A 21903-nucleotide genomic window follows, 5' to 3' on the forward strand; every position below is an offset into this window, starting at 1 on the left:
AATGTCTAAACATCAGGATTTCATTTTTACGATATTTTGAAAGTATGAGATTAGGAATATAAAATGCCTATTCAGCTAATATTTTAAATCCCCCTGTTCAAGGATTGAAGAAACATGTTTAGCTAATTTACCAGACTTATTTTACAATTCATGAAACTCCTATTTTTTAAAATCAGAAATAAAACTACCTAAGTGACTGAAAAAATGGCACCAAATAAAGCAGAATTTTTAAACAAAAAGATAGTAAAAAGGTATTCTAGTAGCAGATGACTTTAGCATATTTTGCTGATAAACTTCTTGAGATTTAATAGCTAGTATTAATGTCTGCATCAACACTCCGAATAATACTAGTAACAGTGGCCAGCACACAGCAATGGAAGAAAAAGCCTGGTCTATCTAGATCATTACCAAAATAATATCACATTTTATAATAAAAGATTTTGGCTACCTGGGATCCTAACAGAATTAAGAAAAAGATAAATTCTCTACTCTAGAGCACATCAGAAAGCTCACAGCTTTGAAACTGTTATTTTTTTCCTCCTAACAAAATTCTCTCACAGAGTCTCACATAGAGATCTGATTTATCTCTAATCATTTTTTTTTTTTTTTTTTCTTGAGGCAGGGTCTCACTCTGTCATCCAGGCTGGAGTACAGTGGTGGGATCATGCTTCACTACAACCTCAACATCCTGGGCTCAAGTGATCCTCCCACTTCAGCCTCCCAAGTAGCTGAGACTACAGGCGCCCACCACCATGCCCAGCTAATTTTTGTATTTTTTGTAGAGACAGGGTTTCAACATGTTGCTCAAGTTAGTCTCGAACTCCTCAGCTCAAGCCATCTGCCTGCCTTGGCCTCCCAAAGTGCTAGGATTACAGATGTGAGCCACCACACCTAGCCTGATTTAGCTCTAATTCTTCAGATATGAATAAACACCCAATCCAAGGATTTTCAAACTTTCTCAGTACGCGGTGCCCTTAATATCTCAATTTTTTTTATAACAGCAACCCATTGGCCAAAAGAAATAACTAATAGTTCCAATTATTAAATAGTTAAGTCCAGATAATTTAATAAGGTTTTGTTCTAACAATTTAGCAGCCACTGAGCACTATGTCAATTTCTCATTTTGGAATGAGATTGGACATTGGCTCGCTTATTTTTGTTGCACATTGATTTCTGCTCAGCACTTGATTTTTATCCAACAATTGCTCAAAACCCAATTTTCCAAAGATATGGTGTCACAGAAAGGAATATCGTGGTCTTGATTGGAAACTGGGAACTATTTCAAGCTATTAGTTTTCCAGGTGGTTGACACATGTTTTTGTGTTTTTCTTGAAAATTTAAAATAACGCTTGCACCCACGTGCATTCCCTCTGCTGCCTCAGGACATGTTTTGAGAATCCTGGCCCTAGTCCCATCACTCCTACACCACAGGGTGAGGGGTGAGGATACCTCCCCAGTTGGGAACAACCCAGGAACTGGGGAAGAGATGATTTGACCATGGTAGCTTTCTTTGTGTGGTTAATGGAAGAAGGCTTTCAAGATAGCAAATTAATATGCTTTTGAAATGTTTACACTTGATCTTAGCCAAAAGGCCAAGAAGCGATGAAATGTTCATTAGTGTAATACTATCTTGCAATCTAGCTAAGAGATGACTACAAACTTTTCATGTACATCCAGTGAGAATTAGAACCTTTGTAATGCAACGTCTTTTTATTTATATTCTTCCTAGTAAGACTAGGGAAGATTAATAATCTGGAATAAAAGATACAAACAGACATAAAGCGAATTCTTCTTCCTTTTTCAAACCCAGGACTGGAAGCAATACTACCCTTATACTTAGTAGGCAAAAGAAGTAGAGAGGAGTGGCTATGACTGAAAACACACATTAGAGGCCCAAGAAGTGGTGAGGGACTTGTTAATTGCTAAAGAAAGGACAGTAGTTTGAGATGGGGGTAGGGAGAGTATTATCCACTAGCTGAGAAAATGCCCCAATGGGGCACCCCAAAGGCCTGATCAATGAAGTCTGATATATCTGTATAGTGCTTGGGGATAACATAGCTAGATTCCCAAGTATGCCCAGGTTTTTATGGTATATCAAGTCTACTCACTTCCTTCTCACTGGCCCTCTGAATGCATTCACCCCACCCCATATTCTGTGTGTAGAAGCAATGTATATAAATGTGAGTGAAGAGACGATTGGATCATCTTTGCATCCTATGTGTTGGTGTTAATTCAACAAAGGATGGGGAATACAAGGTCAGTTATCCAGGTGAACTGAGTATTTCTTAAAACTTAAGTAGTTTGACAGGTAACTTATATTCAATAAATTCATAGTTTTGTGACTTAATTCTACTTATCTTGTCACTGCTAATTCTCCTCTTAATCTTTGAAACGTATCATATCTTTGTGTGCTTCCAAATACAGATACTATATTACTGGATGATGTGAAACAACAGAAGTGATTGTTACTCAGATGCTGAAATATTAAGATGACAAAAATATTGTCTATTTACACTGTAATTTTCATCATGCTTCTTCATGATGTCACTTGGGTAACCTTTTGTTATCTAGTTGTTTCTACTGTTACAAAAAATTTTTACTATTAACGGTAATTCAAATTTACTTTCATGTATTTATTTATTAGACTTATGCTAGTACTTAACATTTTTCTTTTTCTTACTTTTCTTAAGAATTAAGTTGCTACTGCATCATCTATATTTAACAAACTGTGATGGTCTCTGAGCAGAAGTGATCAGGAACTTCTCTTCTGCCTTGTATGAGCTAATTTTTTAAGATTCTGAGTTTAGCCTAGTGCTCTATACTTGTATACATTCTCTAAGAGTTGGCTATATATTTACTTTGTACCTCTTTGAGCTTTTATTTTATTCTTAATCAAATTTTCATACTGCTATGTATTTCAATGGTTTAATGAATTTGGTCAACAGTTACTTCTGTTTCTCAGCAGTTTTTGCTGTAGTAGCATACAGTACTTTGTTTACAATGGCATTATCAAAATTATGTGCTCCTAGAAATAATCAAAATGGTTTTTTTTTTTCCAAAAGATTAAGCTCACTGGACTTTGGCTTTCTAATCTGTAAAATGGCATAACAATGTTGCTATCAAAAGGACTGTGAGTATATCAAATAAGATAGCTGGTGTGAAAATACTTGGGAAAGTTGATGATATACACACACCATGTCTGTTATGATTATCATTACCACCATCTTTATCTGTTTTGCCATTTCATTAGTTTCTATTTATAGAGGACAAGATGACGATATCCTATCTACTAGAGGGGATTATTTTCCTTCTTCTCTCTTTCGCAATATAGTAAATAGTTATATTTAAACTTAAAGAGTATTTAAAGGTTTTCCAAAACAGTTCAATTAAATAGATAACCACAAATCTTCATTTTAAATACCTTTTCATTAGGTACCTATCCTCATTAGGTACTGTTTGTGTTTGAAATTTCTAAGAAAATTTCTCAATAGGAAAGCTTAACTAGAACAATTAATATGAAATCATCAAGTAATTAAATATATCATAACATCATTCTCTATAAAGCACAGTTAAATTACAGACATCAGACAGTCTTCATAGCATTATTGTGAAATAAGTAAGGTAAGAAAATTAAAGTTTACACATGGCCATATGAGAATTCATATTAAGAGAGGGCATAGTCCTTTATGGTGGAAAATATGTGTAGTGCCAGATTAAATGTTGAAATATTTATTCTATTTACTTTTCTTTCCGCAGAAACTTAATCTCCTTGGTAGAAAGAATGCTTTCTAGGAGTTGGTGTCAAAGGAACATCTTACTGCTCCAATGTAAATATCCAAGGAGAATGGAAAAGCTAAACATGTGAACACATTATTTTTCAGCAACATATAGAGTTGACTCATGGTCTGATTACACTCATCTTTCTGTCTGAGTCTGATCAGATAAAGAACTCTTGAGACACACAGCAAAATGAGGTCATCCTTGCAAGTTTGATTTTGAAATTTCATATTTAAATATGAAATGCTGTAAGGTTTTCATAAAATATATGTATATATTTAATATTTACTAACTGGAGTAGAATGTATGAAAGAAATGATCTATCCAAAACTCAGTTTACTACAATTTAAAAATGTAGAACACATAACTACATAAATGGACTCCACTAACTCACTGTGAGTTTTCCTCTTCCTTTTATCAGTACCAAGGTTGACTCACCCTTGATGAAGTTGCATTAGATGACTTTCAGTTCAGTCATTTGCCTATTTAACATTGTTTGTTGTTATCCATGGGGCTGGTCAGTATTCTACTCACCTCTACCCTGTTCCCTTTTATGATCTGCATAGTCGATTTTTTAAGCCTTTCCCTTTCTTCTCAAGCTGCCCCATCCCTCTCTCCTCTGGCTATTGATGGCTACACCTTCTACTTTTACATTCATTCATTTGGAGATGGAGGAGTAAAATGTTTAGAGAATTTATGGCTACTATCTCTTAACATTTTAGTCCTCCATCTCTAAATTTACATTTCCCTTTTTTACTCTTCTCCTCCTCCTCCTTCTCTCTTCTTCTTCTTCTTGTCTTCTCTCTTCTTCCTTTTCTTCTTCTCTCTTCTTCTCCTTCTCTCTCTCTCTCTCTTTTTTTTCCCCAGACACAGTCTTGTCTTGCTTTGTCACCCAGGCTGGAGTGCAGTGGCATGATCATAGCTCACCGCAACCTTGAACTCCTGGGCTCAACCAATCCTCCTACCTCAGTCTCGGACTAAAGGCACATGCCACCACAGCCAGCTAATTTTTTGGATTTTTAATAAGGACAAGGTCTCACTATGTTGCCCAGGCAGGTCTTCTTTGTCCTTCCTAAAGAATACAGTTCTGGTATTTACTACTTTTCCAAGGATAGCCTCCTTACTCTGGCTTATGATCACATTTTTGTCCGCAACTACAGCTCCATCTTTAACCCTTTTTTCCCCTTGAATTTTTAGTCTCTTTCTGTCTCGTGGAGCCTTCCCTCAGCTCAAGTATCCTGAATTCATAAAAATTCTGCTTGAACCTAATTCTCTGTCAGGAAACCTTAGTTCTCTCTTCCTCCTCCACCCATCAGCCTTTTAAAGAGATGCCTGGGTTTGCTCACATTTCCACTTCAATTCATTCCTTAGCCCAGGGGCTCCTAATGCTATTACCTGAATATGACGCTCCACTCAACTGTCATTCAAAAACCTAGTAATTATAGAAGGTAACTGTTCTCATTTCTCCTGGTTCTCTGGACTGTTATTTCTGTTTGCTGTTCCAGTATTTAACTGTTGTCTTGTTTACCCTAGGCTTATCACGTACAAGCCAATTCATCACCTGTTATCTGCTGTGTTTTCTACTCGCTTCCCTTTGTCCCTCATGTCCACGTCACCAGGTACATAGTCATTCATGGTCAAAAATCAGCATTCTCTTTGATTCTCCTTCTCCACTGGCTGTTCCCCAACATACAGACATACATCACACACACACACACACACACACACACACACACACACACACACACAGAACCATTCTATAAGCCTCTTGCATCTAAGCCAACTCTGCTCCACTGCCATCACTCCCTTGATCTAGGTCTTCATCATATTTAGCCTGCCTTACTTCTGTGAATTTCAACACGAAATACTTCCCTGTAGTCACTTTGCTATGCAATCATTCAACAACAGAGTAATCAAGATGCAATAAAAACAAGAATATGATCATGCCAAAACTCAGCTAAAAACCTCTGTGACTCTCAGGTCCCATAGACTATATTTGAAATTTTCTTCTCTTTTGCCAGGTTTCACTATTCACATCAAGCAGATTGTCATTCCTTAGTTCAGCCATAATTTTCCATGCCTCACATTTAGTAAATGTTGTTCCCTTAGCCCGGTATTTTCTGTACTTTTCCCTTGGGTAGAAAACTGTCCATCTCCTCTCTATGTTCCTGCAGTACATTGTAAATGCCTCAAGGATTGTGCTCACCATATTTTATAACAATGGCCTAAAATGCCAGACCTTACTGCTCCACAGATTGAGAGCTTTAAATACACCGTATTTGCTCAAGAAGCATTCTCATTATGTGTGTATGAATAAATAAGTGTCATGAATTTCAAATCTAAGAAAGTGAGATAAAAATAACGTAGAAATAGGGTCACTAGGAATAGAAAGTTGTTTAGAGATGAAGAAGGGTAGACGTCAATAATACAACTGCTAAAATAGCAACCACAGTTTGTAAAAATGAGTGAAATATAATTTCATTTCTAGAACCCCATGCAGACCTACTGCAATACCCTGATGCTCTGCTAGATGGCAGGAATAACACTAGACACTCAGGGGTCCCATACAAACTAATTCTTATAAGATAAACTGCAGCATGTTGTGAGTTTTTGAGATGGGTGTCATGAAAAGATGGTGAATGTTACTGGACAAATGTATAGACCAAGAGAGAAAGATGAAGATCAATTCTATACAGAGGCAGATGTGCTACAAATGATAGTATAGGTATTGAGTGAGAATAAAGACCTATGTAGAAAAACATGCACAATACCACAAGAATGAAATGCACTGAGAAAATGAGCTAGTGATGGTATATGATCTGCAAACCTGCTTGTCAGTTTTCACTGTTTTTCAAGCTTTACTATGTCTTAAATGATATTCAAGTCTCTCTAACGTTTTCTGTGCTTGCCTCTAATGATCCTTACAAATTGGCTTAATTTCGGCAAAGTTCCACAAAGATTTCTTAAATGATCTGGCAAACCAGTGCTAACATCTGTACATGCATCAATTGAAATATATTCAAAATGCTATACAGTTTGTTTCACAGGACTTTTCAAATGTAGTTGAAAGCTTTTCAAATATTAGAAAATATCCATGTAGGTAGGTAGCTAAAACTCAGGTTCTACATAAATATAAGGTAATGAGTTAAGTGTTAGTTTCCATTAAAAATTTAATTCTCAGTTTTCCTAGAAAGTGTATTTTCTGGGAAAATAAATACATGAGTGTGGGTGTGTATGTGTGTGTGTGTGTGTTAATCAAGAGTGACAGTGCACTCAAGTTAAATCTACCATTCATTTCTAGCTTGTATAATTTTATTCATATTCTTTCTATATTGGAGAAGAGTGATACAGTTGAACAAAAGTCAATTAGTTTTATTACATCATCAGCTCTAGATATAAATTTACTTGGTTTTCTCTCTCTTTGCCTACCCTTGTACTTACATATCACTGGCAATGGAGGAGTTCCGGGACATAGACTTTGGAGAGAGGTCATAATCGCTGTCAGATCGATACAGGAAGGACTCCCGGCGTTGACTGTGGACAAAATTTGCTTGGAGAATTAGCCCAGATCCTGGGCTGGTCATGGGATCCAAGGGACTCCGTCCCGTAGATGTGCCATTGTCCACATCAAAACTGTAAAGGAAGGAGAAGGAATTATGTTGCTGTGAACATTCACATGTTCATATTTTCACAAAGCATTTAGCTTCAACTGACGAATTGACAGTGGAATTAGCAGGAATCAAAATTACAGCTAATTTCTGCCATAAGAATATGATAATATTGAAATACATAAAAGAAAAACACATTGACTTCACATTCTTGTTTTCCTGGATACTGTTGTTAACTGACCGGATACAAGATACAGGTTTTTCCAAACTCAACTTCAGTTAAACGGGAAACGTTCTGCAAAAATTAATCTTCTAAGTACAAAATTCCTTTCGGAAAATAACAAATACACAGTAATTCGTTAAATATTTGAATTTGATTCAACAAATGCCCATTTTGTGCCTAATGTTGTTCTCCCAAACCTGGGCTCCTCCCCCACACTCCTACCCTACTACATCCATCCAAGCATTAATTTCCATTGTACCCACTTCCTTCCATCCCTACTACCAATATTTTAGATTCAGGTCTCCATCAAATTTCATCTATATTATTATAACAACCTTTATATTAGTGTCTTGAATCCATTTTCCAGTGTCATTCTTCAGTTTAAAACTCTTCAGTAACTTACTATTGCTCTCAGGATGAAGTCAAAATTTCTTTGCTAGACTGCCAGTCTAACCATCTGCTCTCAATTACAATTAGTCGCCCTCCCAGCCTCAACTTGCAGCCCTCATCCACTGGGGACTTCATGCCCAACTCATATTGAGGCACCATCTCCTTGTCACAGGCTATCACCTCCTGCTCCCCTAAATAATCAAATCTCCTTTCCCCTGCCTAATTGTCACTCAACCTTGAGACTTAGCCTGCACCTGAAAGGCTGCCCTGGTATATCAGAACTTTGTGAAAGGCCCTTTCTCTATGCTCCCAAGACACTTTCCCACTCCCTAATGACAGAATTTACAATGAATTGAAAATGTTTTTCACCCAGGAGCTCTCTACGAATGGAGACTCAGCGTATTCTTGGCTCTTTGAAAACTGTGCCCAAGTGTCTTGAGTAAATGATTAAATGAATAAAAGGCACTGTGCTCAGCAATACGTATTTCAGAGCTGGGAAAAAAATAACTACACACACAGTTCTTAACGTCATAGTCCTTATAATCTAGATAAACTTTCCACAAAGAACCTTTCTAGTGAAACATCAACCAGTATTAAAATAAAGTCAACTTTCATGTGTTCTTAGGAGAGGAGGGTGAGAGCTTATGATAGCCCAGCAGGTGTGTGGTTTTAAAGAAAAAATTGTTGAATGAATAAATAAACACGTGAATTCAAGTTTTGCTGTCATTAACATTTTCCCCATTAGAAGCTTTATCCAAACTATTAACTAGCTAAATGTAAAACATTCCTTTATTTTCTTTATTGGAGTCATTAATAAATAGAGTTGTGACTCTAAGATTGGAAGATGTTTCATGGATCACTTTGAATCTATGATCAAATAACAGTGGCTCCAAAATAATCCATCAAGTAAACAGAAGAGGAAAAACTCACTATCTCGAGCAGTTGTAAATATGTTTTTCCAACTTAAAATTTTCTTAGAATTGTGTCACTTTATAGATGTATTGATTTGGTTCAGGAGGGACAATGAGAGATTATCTAGTTGAACAGACTCACTTTACAGAGGAGGATACCAGGTCCTAGAAAAGTTAATTGACCAGTCGCTGAGCTAACTATGTTATCATTGATTGTTCCTAAAGGCTTTCAAGCTATACTGCATGATTATATAAGCCACAAATATATGTGACACCCAAACAAGGGACCTCTGTTTCACCAGAATAGGATAGGCACATACGTATGTGGGACCTTGTCAATTCCCAGGAAGACTGGAAGGGGAGGATGGTCTGTAATCATTCAATAGACATACATTAGGGATCTTCAGCAAACTCTCCTTGGATATACTTAAAAAGGCATTTATTAAGTACCTACTATGAGTGCATTAAGATACAAAAATAAAGGATGAATGATTAACTCAGGCTGGGATATCTGAGAAGTTTTCATGAAGAGTAGTACTTAAGAAGGTTTTTGAAGGTATTGTATTTAGTATACAACTGGAAGACATTAAAAACTTCTGAATAGTGGGGGTTTGGCAAAGTAGATTTCTCTTCTAAGAAGACAGTCATGGCAGCTTTTCAACATGAGGAGGACCTAGTAATGTGAATACCTATAGAAATGTTTATGTTTATTTCCCTTTAATATCAAGATATTCTTTTTGCTACATTTTAAAAAAGAAAATACCCTCATACAGAAGTGTGAGTTTTGGTTTAGTCTTTTTCAATTCAATTGAATAAATACCAAATTTGTAGAAATCAGTAATATTTTTTCTTTAATTACAATTTTTCCAATTAAATTAAGCAAGTCAACTTACAGAGACACTTCACTATAAGTTTTGAAACAAATATTGCTAAATATCTTAAGTCATTTAGATATTTAAGATATTTTTAAATCTTAAAACTTTTAAGCCACAATATTACCACTAAAACCAAAACATTTATTAATAGGTCAGAAAGTGCTTGATATGAGATATTCCGGGGGCTTTAATATTTTTCTTTGTATACTATAATATAAAAATTTGTCCACTAGATGGAGATCATTTTCTTAAACAAAGAAACTCTATTTTCCACTGAAGGGTTAAATAACCTTAAAGGCCTAAATTATTTCTTAGGGACTCACGAAAATAACCCTTTAAATGGCATCCAAAAAACAAAGTTCACAATGTATACTAAGTAATTGTCAATATTGATACAATTACATTAATCTAATATCAGTATTAGCTTTATAAACATTGAGAATGAAGATCTAAAAATAATGACTGATATTTTATTGGACTTTTATTTAAAGAAAAAATACTTGAGAGGATTTAATTGAATTTCCATAACAAATCACTGACTACTTATTGTGTTGGAATAAAGTAACATGAGCATGATTAACAGTCTGAGGTTTCACTCTAAATTTTGGCACCGCAAGTATTCTCAGAATACGGTTTGTTTTGGGAAGTGAACCTAGGGTCTGAGTTCATTTGCGTAATTGATTCCCATTATATTAAATGCTCTTATGATCAAAATTAGTTATCAAGAAAAGGTAATATTACTGAGAATCTCTAGTCTGAAGTATCAGCAAATGTCAGTATTAGTGAATGACTTTACAGAAAAAGAGACTTTGTATTTTGAAATATTCATTGAATAAACTTTTACATTACATCCTATGTCCTTAGATCAGCACTTTAATAAGTACAGATATACTAAACATTGTCCTTTTCTACAAAGCACTAAAGTCTAGTTAAGGTAACAGAACATCAAGCAACCAGAGAAAATAAAAGCAACAAAACAGGTGGCATCTGTATTAAATAGTATATAAATACTAAAACATGAAATTGTATTATATAGGCAATCAGACTATGTGATGTAGACAATGAATGTAAAGGGAATTTAAGAAGTTGCAGGATGTACACCTTTGAAGGAGAGTTAAAAAATGTCCAGCCAGAGTAGAGCTGGGGGGTGTGGAGGCCACCCATCAAAAGTGAAGCCACAAGAACAAACCCAAGAAGGAATGAGTAAGGCATGTATATAAAACAGGACATTTAGTGTCTGGCTCAATTTGAGGCTTGGTATTAAAGAATAGTGGGGACCTATAAAAATGGCAGTTCTGTACAGTTCAACCTAACAGGTAGGGCTGGATGTGTTTATGGCAAGCTGGGTCAAGAAGTGTCAGCAGAAGTTTGTTATAAAGACTTATGTGGAAACGCACAAATCAACTTTTAACACTGAAATCTCAGGGGAGTAAGATGGGGAAGACTAGTATTTGTTGAAATAAACATATTGCTTTTGCAACAAATAAAAGGTAGAAAACAGAGTAGAGGCTGAGCACAGTAGCTCATGCCTGTAATCCCAACACTTTGGAGGCACACATGGGAGGATCACTTGAGTTCAGGAGTTCAAGGTTACAGTGACTATGATCGTGTAACTGCACTCCAATCTAGGTGACAGAGCATGACTCTGTCTCAAAAAAAAAAAAAAAAAGAAAAAAAAAGAAAGCAAGAAAGACAAAAAAACAGAGTAAAGAAAAAGGAGAAAAATAAATTTTTAACTACAAGAGGACCCCCAAAAAGGCTTGTTCATTAAATACTTCAAATATTAGAACTAGGGGGTTTGCCTTGAGAGAGGGAGGTTAGTTGTGGATTTTAAAAGGCAGTACATTTTTACTCGGTAGGTAGTAAGTTAACTGAGAATTAGACTACTTACTTAACTTTCTGAAAGTTAGCCTGATTAGTCAGTTTGGGCTGAAATTATAGATGGCTTCAAATAAGCTACTTATTTTTGAAACATAATTTTATCAACAGTCCACATCGTGGTATTATGAATAAAACAAGAAGGTGATGAAGGATAAGGTAGCCCTAACCTTAGATGCTGGTATCAAAATGATCAGTTGTGAATTTTCCAAAGACATTCTTTAGAAAACACTTAGATGTGGTGAATTCTCTTTTGACTCATAGCCAATTAGATGGAGCCCAAGCAAAAACCTAGCGGAAGTTCGAAAAAGTAACTAAAGGATTGGAGAGAGTAAAAATAACCAAATTTAATGATGATGGTGGCAATAATAATAATGTTCATAATAATAAAACTTCTGGAGCACCTTCCACGTTCCAGGCACTGTGCTTTGCACATATTATCTTATTTAATCCTCAAAATAACCCTTTGAAGTAGGCATTGTATTTTCCATTTGACCATGGGGACCCTGAGGCATAGACAAACGACTCTATGTAAAGTAGTATGCTCAAGTTCATAAGTGGGTTTTAAACTCAAGCTGTCTGATTCTAACGCTGGGGAGAATAGACTCTGTTTACACCACTGTTATGAAGTTTCCTATTAATCATTAAAAAAAAATACAGGAACACCTTTTAGCTTCCTCACCTACATGGAACTTCTGAAAATAACATTCTGATTAACTTATAGGTGATGCATGCAAAGGCTAATTCTGAGACTAAATTTTCATATGGGGCTGGGTGTGGTGGCTCACCCCTGTAATCCCAGCACTTTAGGAAGCCAAGACTGGTGAATTGCTTGAGCCCAGGAGTTCAGGGCCAGCCTGGGCAACATGGTGAAACACCATCTTTACAAAAAATTTTAAAATTACCTGGGTGTGGTGGTGCTTACCTGTAGTCCCAGTTACCCCAGAGGCAGAGGCAGGAGGATCACCTGAACTTAGGAGGTCAAGGCTGCAGTGAGCCATGATTATGTCACTGCACTCCAGCCTGGGTGACAGAGCGAGACTCTGTCTCAAAAAAAAAGTTTTCATATGACCCAACATTTTGGAATTTGCCAAATCCCCAGATTTTTCCAATTCTAAACGTAACAGTAGGGTGTAAAAAGTCTTTGCTGTAACCCATTTGGTGGGTTTCTTTACAGCATTTGAGATTTCATTTGGAATTAGGGAAGGGTCAGTGGGTCTGCAAAAGGGCTTAGCAAATGGAACTAAGTGAGGTGCTTTCTTGTTCCACATGTTTGCTTCCCTTAATGCAATTTAAGAATGCACACAATTCTTAAAACAGATAACTTTTGCCAGAAGGCAGTTTTGGAGGAGGAATGACATAGCTGTATTTGTCATTATGTATATTGTCATATACGAGGGGGCAGTAAGAGTAATGACCAGCTGGCCTGCTGTATTCAGAAGTGTTAAAGAATGTGTGTGGCTAGCACTACTCATGATCATTTACTCCACAGACTCATCCTTTTCAATGGAACCAGCCCCCTACAAGAAACAAAGAGAAATTGGACAAACTGACCAATGAACAAATACTCCAAGTTCTCCACACTGTTCCAGTTCAGTGGAATTATTGGATGGTAATACAGTTTCAATCTACCTTTCCTCCACGTTCTCAACTGCTCCCATACTTTGTGTCTACTGACCTTGTAATTGTTTGTCTACTGAAGGTCATTTCTCATCTTTTCGGCCTTTTGCTAGATACTGCTTCCCTAGTTTAAATCTTTTTCAATTTATTTTTGACCATGATATGGGCCCTCTCCTGAGCCAGAGTCCTGCTACTGTGCTGAGTAAATAGCCTAGACATTGGGACCTTATACTCAGCACTGATCCCCCAGTATGAAGCCCAAAGGGGGTGGGGCAATGAGGGCCTCAGTGGAGCAACTACTAAGGAACCCCTATCAATAGCAGCCTCCATTACCGAAGCATCTATGAAGGCAACTCACAGCGAAGATCTTGCTGAATGCCGCTGGGAACCCTGGGCCATCACTAAAGCCAGGACCATCTGAGAGCTGCCTTTTTAGCTACGTGTTAAGAACAATGGCAGATAGACCTACCAAAAATGTTCCTGTTAATATGTTTATTTAGGAGTTAGAAAACACGGGTTAAATTTGAAATCTTGGTTCAGCCACTTCCTATTTGCATGCTCTAAGGCACGTTACTGTACCTTTCTAGGCTTTCACTGCTGATAAAGATAATTACAGTACCTAGCTCTAGGGCCATTACAAGGATTAGAAGAGAAAATGTTTGGAAAGCATTTACCACATTGCCTGGCAGCTAGTAGGCTCCCATTATTTAGCAGCTATTGTTTTTCACTTTTATTACTCTTTATCTTCCAGGGGGATCTTCATCTAGGTTATTCTCTTTAACTTTACTTGAACACATGACTTTGGGGAAGAACCTAAAGGGAGAGATGAAAGGGGAAGAGAACTGAAGGCCAAATCACCTGAATCAGCCCTTGCAATCAATGAGGTGGCAGATGCTGGAGCCAGATTGCTCTAAAAGTTTCAGCTGCTTTTATGTCTCCACCCAACTCCATAATTCCAGTGTGCTAACATCCGGGGAGGGTGGAGACTGCTGATTTTTTTCTAGATATTCCTCACTGAGGAGAAAGAATAATTTCCTACCAGGAAGTGTGGAAGGTTTGGAGGTCCCAACAACCTAGGTGGGGCTCCAGCTGAATATAATGAGCAGAAACAGTCCGTCAGATCTCAGGTCTCCAGACACAGGGTGTAGCTTGTGGACCTCAGGTCACAATTTTACTGCTGTTTATATTCCTGCACTCCACTCTCCCCTGTGTATTGTAGTTCATGCTGTTGGCTACACATTGGAACCCATTTTGATGCTTTGCCACTCACGGGGAGGGGAGGCTTACCCTTGAGCTTAAGGGGAGAGTAACTGGAACTGGATGATTACATACATTTTTTCCCTCTTTATAATAGTAAATATTTTACCCACTGTTACCAATATCACAAGTTTATGAAACTCATTTATAATCAATGCCAGTGATACTTCTCTACTGAAAATTTCCCTGCAGGTCAAATAGCTTCTCTGGAGTAAACAAAATAATGATTTGCAAAATTCACCATTTTAATATTTACTTTTTTCTGACTATGGAGATGAGACTGTAGAAACTAGCATTTTACAGTGATATGCACAGATGGCAATCTTTCCCAATCAATCATAAAACTGCATATTAAATTTAAGTAGGATACCCTGAGAAGGCATGATATTTAGCCATTTTACAAGATTACACAGCTAAATCATACTACGCATGTTTTAGCTTGCATAATATATACATTTGCACAGAGTTAAGATATTTAAGAACAGACACATTTTACCTTTTGTTTTCACAGATGATTTTTATAAACAAAAGCCTGGGGCTGGGCATGGTGGCTCACACCTGTGATCCCAGCACTTTGGGAGGCTGAGGGGGGTGGTTTGCTTGAGCTCAGGAGTTCAAGACCAGCCTGGGCAACATGATGAAACCCTGTTTCTACAAAAAAAAAAAAAAAAAAAAAAGCCAGGCATGATGGCACAAGCCTGTGGTGCTGAGGCAGGAGAATCACTTGAGCCCAGGAGGCTGAGGCTTCAGTGAGTCTAGATCATGCCACTGCACTCCAGCCTGGGTAACACAGTGAGACCCTGTCATATACACATATACAAACACACACACACACATACACACACACACACACACAGGCACAAAGATGAAGGGTATATGCTTATTTATAAGTAAAACATTAGGTGATATCTAGAAATATGTAACATACGTTTCTGGCTTGTCAGTGACACTCCCAAGTAACACAGGGCAATAAAGAGATTCAAGATGGAAATGATAGCATGAGTTTGATGTCTGGACTGTAAATGAAAGAGGATAAGCTGGACTTGCTTAGCACACTTTTGACACAATGATGTGGTAAAAGGTCAATTTTTCTGAAAAGTATTTATTAGGCCAGTGTTATGGACTGAGTCTTGTTTCCCCCAGAATTCATATGTTGAAGCCCTAACCCCCCAATGAGGTTGAGGTTGAGGTTAAATCAATCTTGTTTCCTCCAGAATTCATATGTTAAATGAGGTCATATGGATGAGGCCCTAATCCAACAGGGCGGGTGTTCGTATAAGAAAGGAGAGAGACACAAGAGCATTTTCTCTTTACCACATGAGGACAAAGTGAGAAAGCAGCCATCTGCATGTAGGAAGAGAGCCCTCAACAGGAACCAAATCAGTCAATCTTGGTCTTGGACTTCCCAGCCTCCAGAATTGTGAGAACATTTCTGTTTAGGCCAACAGTCTAGGGTACTTCATTATGCAGCCTGAGTTGACTAAGACCACCAGAAAGCCCCAACCAAAAATTGTTTTATTTGAAGTTTATACATTACTTTTTAATGATTATTTTTAAGAAAAATTTTCCTAACTGAAACTCTCCCTAAGAAATCATCTCAAATTACTGCCAAGACCAATGCTATGAAATTTTCCCCCTAATTTTTCTTCTAGGTTTACAGCTTCAGGTCTTACAATTAAGTCTTTTGAATCGAATTTTTGTGTATCGTTTAAGATAAGGTTTAGTTTCATTCTTTTGCATGTGAATATCCAGTTTTCCCAATACCGTTTGTTCAAGACTTTTTTTTCTTCATTGTATATTCTGGGCATCCTTGTCAAAGATCAGTTAACTGTGTATGTTTGGATTTATTTCTCGGTTCTATTCTGTTCTATTGGTTTTATGTCTGTCTTCATGCCAGTACCACACTGTTTTGATTACTGTCACTTAGTAATATGTTTTGCAATCAGGAAGTCTGAGATCTCCAGATTTTTTGTTCTTTTTCAAGATTGTTTTGACTATTCACAGTCTTTTGTGGTTTCTTATGAATTTGAAGATTGCTTTTCCATTTCTATAAAAAATACCATTGGGATTTTGATAGACATTGCATTGGCCAGTGTGGACATTTTAATAATATTAAGTTTTCTAATCCATGGAAGCATCAAAGCATAAGGAAAAAAAAGTAAAAACAGGCAAGGGGGACTATATCAAAATAAAATGTTTCTGCACAGCAAGGGAGAAAACACAGTGAAAAGACAACCTATAGATTAGGAGAAAATATTTGAAAACCATATGCCTGATATAGTGTTAATATCCGCAATACATAGGAGCTCCTACAACTCAATAGCAAAACCTCCCAAAACCCAGTTGAAACCCCTCAAAATTAAAAAACCCAATGAAAGAAATGGACATTTCTCCAAAGAAGACATACAAATGGTAAACAGCTATATGAAAAGATGTTCAACATCACTAATCATTAAGGAAATGCAAAGGAAAATCACAAGATATTGCTTCACTCCTGTTGGGCTGGCCATTATCTAAAAAAAAAACTGTTGGCAAGGACATGCAGAAATTGGAATCCTTGTGTACTGATAGTGGGAATGTAAAGTGATGCCATTACTATAAAAAACAGTATGGAGGTTCTTCCAAAAATTAAAAATAGAACTACCATATGATCTACTAATCCAACTTCTGGGTATTTATCCAAAAAATTGAGATCAGCATGTCAAAGAGATATTTGCATTCCCATGTTCATTGATGTAGATTCACAATACTAAGATGTGGAAACAATCTAAATGTCCATCAATGAATGAACGGATTAAAACATGTGGTATATACATACAATGGAATATTATTTAGCCTTAAAAGAAGGATATCCTGTCATATGCTACAACATGGATGAATTTTGAGGACATTATGCCAAATGAAATAAGTCAGTCACAGAAAGACAAATATTGCATGATCCCTCTTATATGAGGAATTTAAAGTAGTTGAACTCATAGAAGCAGGAAGTAGCATGGTAGTTGCTTGGCCTGGGGGGAGGGAGAAATGGAGAGCTGTTGTTCAATGTGTATCATTTCAATCACACAAGATGAATAAATTCTAGAGATCTGCTGTACAACATTGTGCTAACAGCTAATAATAATGTACTATACATTTAAAAATGTAAGAGGATAGATCTCATATTATGTGTCTTTGCTTTTACCACAATAAAGCAACTTTTACGTAAAGGATCTCAAATGGCCCTAACATGAGGTTGTGGCATTTGGACTCCTGAGGCAAAGCCTGCAGTAGTAGTATGAGGTCCATATTTGCAGTAATTACCTAGAAATAACGACCACTTCAAGTAGTAAACATATACATTCAACCAGAATATGTGCTGACAACGGGAAGTGGTAGTCATTTTTTTTTTAGTCATTGGTAGGCCTTAATTTGTCTGGTAATTTCATGCAGGTGTCAATGTGATTGAGAATAAAACAAGTAGGGATTTATTTCTTCCCTTACATCCTGTTATAATATACTGACCACTAACTAAGAGTATGGAGGGAAGAGCAGAAAAGCACATGCTCTCCAGGCCAGGCTGGACCTGAAAGTCAGTTGTAGCCCCATAGGACTAACTCAGTTTTATTTTTCTTGCACTGCTCACAGCAGGTTACTACCAATCTTTCACTTACTAAGACCACTTCTAAGATGCCGTATTTCCAAAATGCACTCTTTCTCCAAATGTGGCTTCATCAAGCTAAAGTCCAAAGAGGAGTAGTGTCTTGTTAATGAGGTGGGGCTCAAGATGGATTAAAGACCTAAATGTAAAACCTAAAGCTATAAAAACTCTGGAAGATAACCAGATAAATACCATTTTGAACACAGGAACTGGCCAAGATTTCATGATAAAAGTGCCAAAACCAATTGCAACAAAAGCAAATATTGACAAATGGAACTTAATTAAACTAAAGAGCTTCTGCACAGGAAAAACAACAACAACAACTATTAACAGAGAGTAAACAGATAACCTACAGAATGGGAGAAAATGCTTGTAAATTATATTACCTGACAAAGGTCTAATATCCAGAATCTACAAGGAAATTAAATAAATATTCAAGCAAAAACCAAACAGCCCCATTAAAAAGTGGGCAAAGGACATGAACACTTTTCAAAAGAAAGCATATGCTAGGAGCTTGGGAGCAAGATGGCTGAATAGGAACAGCTCCAGTCTCCAACTCCCAGCACGAGCGACACAGAAGACAGGTGATTTCTGCATTTTCAGCTGAGGTACTGGGTTCATCTCACTAGGGAGTGCGGGATAGTCGGTGCTGGTCAGCTGCTGCAGCCCAACCAGTGAGAGCTGAAGCAGGGCGAGGCATCGCCTCACCTGGGAAGCGCAAGGGGGAAGGGAATCCTTTTTCCTAGCCAGGGGAACTGAGACACACAACACCTGGAAAATCGGGTAACTCCCACCCCAGTACTGTGCTCTACCAAGGATCTTAGCAAACGGGCACACCAGGAGATGATATCCCACACCTGGCCGGGAGGGTCCACGCCCACGGAGCCTCCTTCATTGCTAGTACAGCAGTCTGTGATCTCCCGGCAAGGCAGCAGTGAGGCTGGGAGAGGGGCGCCCACCATTGCTGAGGCTTAAGTAGACAAACAAAGCAGCTGGGAAGCTCGAACTGGGTGGAGCTCACAGCAGCTCAAGGAGTCCTGCCTGTCTCTGTAGACTCCACCTCTGGGGACAGGGCACAGCTAAACAACAACAACAACAACAACAAAAAGCAGCTGAAATCTCTGCAGACGCAAACGACTCTGTCTGACAGCTTTGAAGAGAGCAGTGGATCTCCCAACACGGAGGTTGAGATCTGAGAAGGGACAGACTGTCTGCTCAAGTGGGTCCCTGACCCCTGAGTAGCCTAACTGGGAGACATCCCCCACTAGGGGCAGACCGACACCCCACACCTCACACGGTGAAGTACACCCCTGAGAGGAAGCTTCCAAAGCAAGAATCAGACAGGTACACTCGCTGTTCAGCAAAATTCTATCTTCTGCAGCCTCTGCTGCTGATACCCAGGCAAACAGGGTCTGGAGTGGACCTCAAGCAATCTCCAACAGACCTACAGCTGAGGGTCCTGACTGTTAGAAGGAAAACTAACAAACAGGAAGGACACCCACACCAAAACCCCATCAGTACATCACCATCATCAAAGACCAGAGGCAGATAAAACCACAAAGATGGGGAAAAAGCAGGGAAGAAAAGCTGGAAATTCAAAAAATAAGAGCGCATCGTCCCCTGCAAAGGAACACAGCTCATCGCCAGCAACGGATCAAAGCTGGACTGAGAATGACTTTGACGAGATGAGAGAAGAAGGCTCCAGTCCATCAAACTTCTCAGAGCTAAAGAACGAATTACGTAACCAGCGCAAAGAAACTAAAAATCTTGAAAAAAGAGTGGAAGAATTGATAACTAGAATAATTAATGTAGAGAAGGCCATAAACGAATTGACAGAGATGAAAACCATGACACGAGAAATACGTGACAAATGCACAAGCTTCAGTAATTGCCTCGATCAACTGGAAGAAAGAGTATCAGCGATTGAGGATCAAATGAATGAAATGAAGTGAGAAGAGAAACCTAAAGAAAAAAGAAGAAAAAGAAATGAACAAAGCCTGCAAGAAGCATGGGATTATGTAAAAAGACCAAATCTACGTTTGATTGGGGTGCCTGAAAGTGAGGGGGAAAATGGAACCAAATTGGAAAACACTCTTCAGGATATCATCCAGGAGAACTTCCCCAACCTAGTAGGGCAGGCCAACATTCAAATTCAGGAAATACAGAGAACGCCACAAAGATACTCCTCGAGAAGAGCAACTCCAAGACACATAATTGCCAGATTCATCAAAGTTGAAATGAAGGAAAAAATCTTAAGGGCAGGCAAAGAGAAAGGTCAGGTTACCCACAAAGGGAAGCACATCAGACTAACAGCAGATCTCTCGGCAGAAACTCTCCAAGCCAGAAGAGAGTGGGGGCCAATATTCAACATTCTTAAAGAAAAGAATTTTAAACCCAGAATTTCATATCCAGCCAAACTAAGTTTCATAAGTGAAGGAGAAATAAAATCCTTTACAGATAAGCAAATGCTTAGAGATTTTGTCACCACTAGGCCTGCCTTACAAGAGACCCTGAAGGAAGCACTAAACATGGAAAGGAACAACCGGTACCAGCCATTGCAAAAACATGCCAAAATGTAAAGACCATCGAGGCTAGGAAGAAACTGCATCAACTAACGAGCAAAATAACCAGTTAATATCATAATGGCAGGATCAAGTTCACACATAACAATATTAACCTTAAATGTAAATGGACTAAATGCTCCAATTAAAAGACACAGACTGGCAAACTGGATAAAGAGTCAAGACCCATCAGTCTGCTGTATTCAGGAGACCCATCTCACATGCAGAGACATACATAGACTCAAAATAAAGGGATGGAGGAAGGTCTACCAAGCAAATGGAGAACAAAAAAAAGCAGGGGTTGCAATCCTAGTCTCTGATAAAACAGACTTTAAACCATCAAAGATCAAAAGAGACAAAGAAGGTCATTACATAATGGTAAAGGGATCAATTCAACAGGAAGAGCTAACTATCCTAAATATATATGCACCCAATACAGGAGCACCCAGATTCATAAAGCAAGTCCTTAGAGACTTACAAAGAGACTTAGACTCCCATACAATAATAATGGGAGACTTCAACACCCCACTGTCAACATTAGATCAACGAGACAGAAAGTTAACAAGGATATACAGGAATTGAACTCATCTCTGCAGCAAGCAGACCTAATAGACATCTACAGAACTCTCCACCCCAAATCAACAGAATATACATTCTACTCAGCACCACATCACACTTATTCCAAAATTGACCACATAATTGGAAGTAAAGCACTCCTCAGCAAATGTACAAGAACAGAAATTATAACAAACTGTCTCTCAGACCACAGTGCAATCAAACTAGAACTCAAGACTAAGAAACTCAATCAAAACCACTCAACTACACGGAAACTGAATAACCTGCTCCTGAATGACTACTGGGTACATAACGAAATGAAGGCAGAAATAAAGATGTTCTTTGAAACCAGTGAGAACAAAGACAAATGGGATCTAATTGAACTAAAGAGCTTCTGCACAGCAAAAGAAACTACCATCAGAGTGAACAGGCAACCTACAGAATGGGAGAAAATTTTTTCAATCTACTCATCTGACAAAGGGCTAATAACCAGAACCTACAAAGAACTCAAACAAATTTACAAGAAAAAAACGAACAACCCCATCAAAAAGTGGGCAAAGGATATGAACAGACACTTCTCAAAAGAAGACATTCATAAACAGCCAACGGAC

At 37.9% G+C, this 21903-nt stretch overlaps 1 protein-coding gene across 13 annotated transcripts in view; it reads right to left on the reverse strand.

Moving 5' to 3' along the window:
- The window catches only part of PDE4D (phosphodiesterase 4D), a 1562006-nt gene that overhangs the window by 234555 nt on the left and 1305548 nt on the right, over positions 1 to 21903 (reverse strand). For all 13 annotated transcript variants that reach the window (XM_025387155.1, XM_025387164.1, XM_025387158.1 and 10 more), the window contains one exon: positions 7219 to 7410. In XM_025387155.1, coding sequence (XP_025242940.1) covers positions 7219 to 7410 — 192 coding nt within the window. The remainder of the gene's footprint in view (positions 1 to 7218; positions 7411 to 21903) is intronic.

This window comes from Theropithecus gelada, chromosome 6, assembly GCF_003255815.1.
Source record: "Theropithecus gelada isolate Dixy chromosome 6, Tgel_1.0, whole genome shotgun sequence".
Taxonomy (NCBI): Eukaryota; Metazoa; Chordata; class Mammalia; order Primates; family Cercopithecidae; genus Theropithecus; species Theropithecus gelada.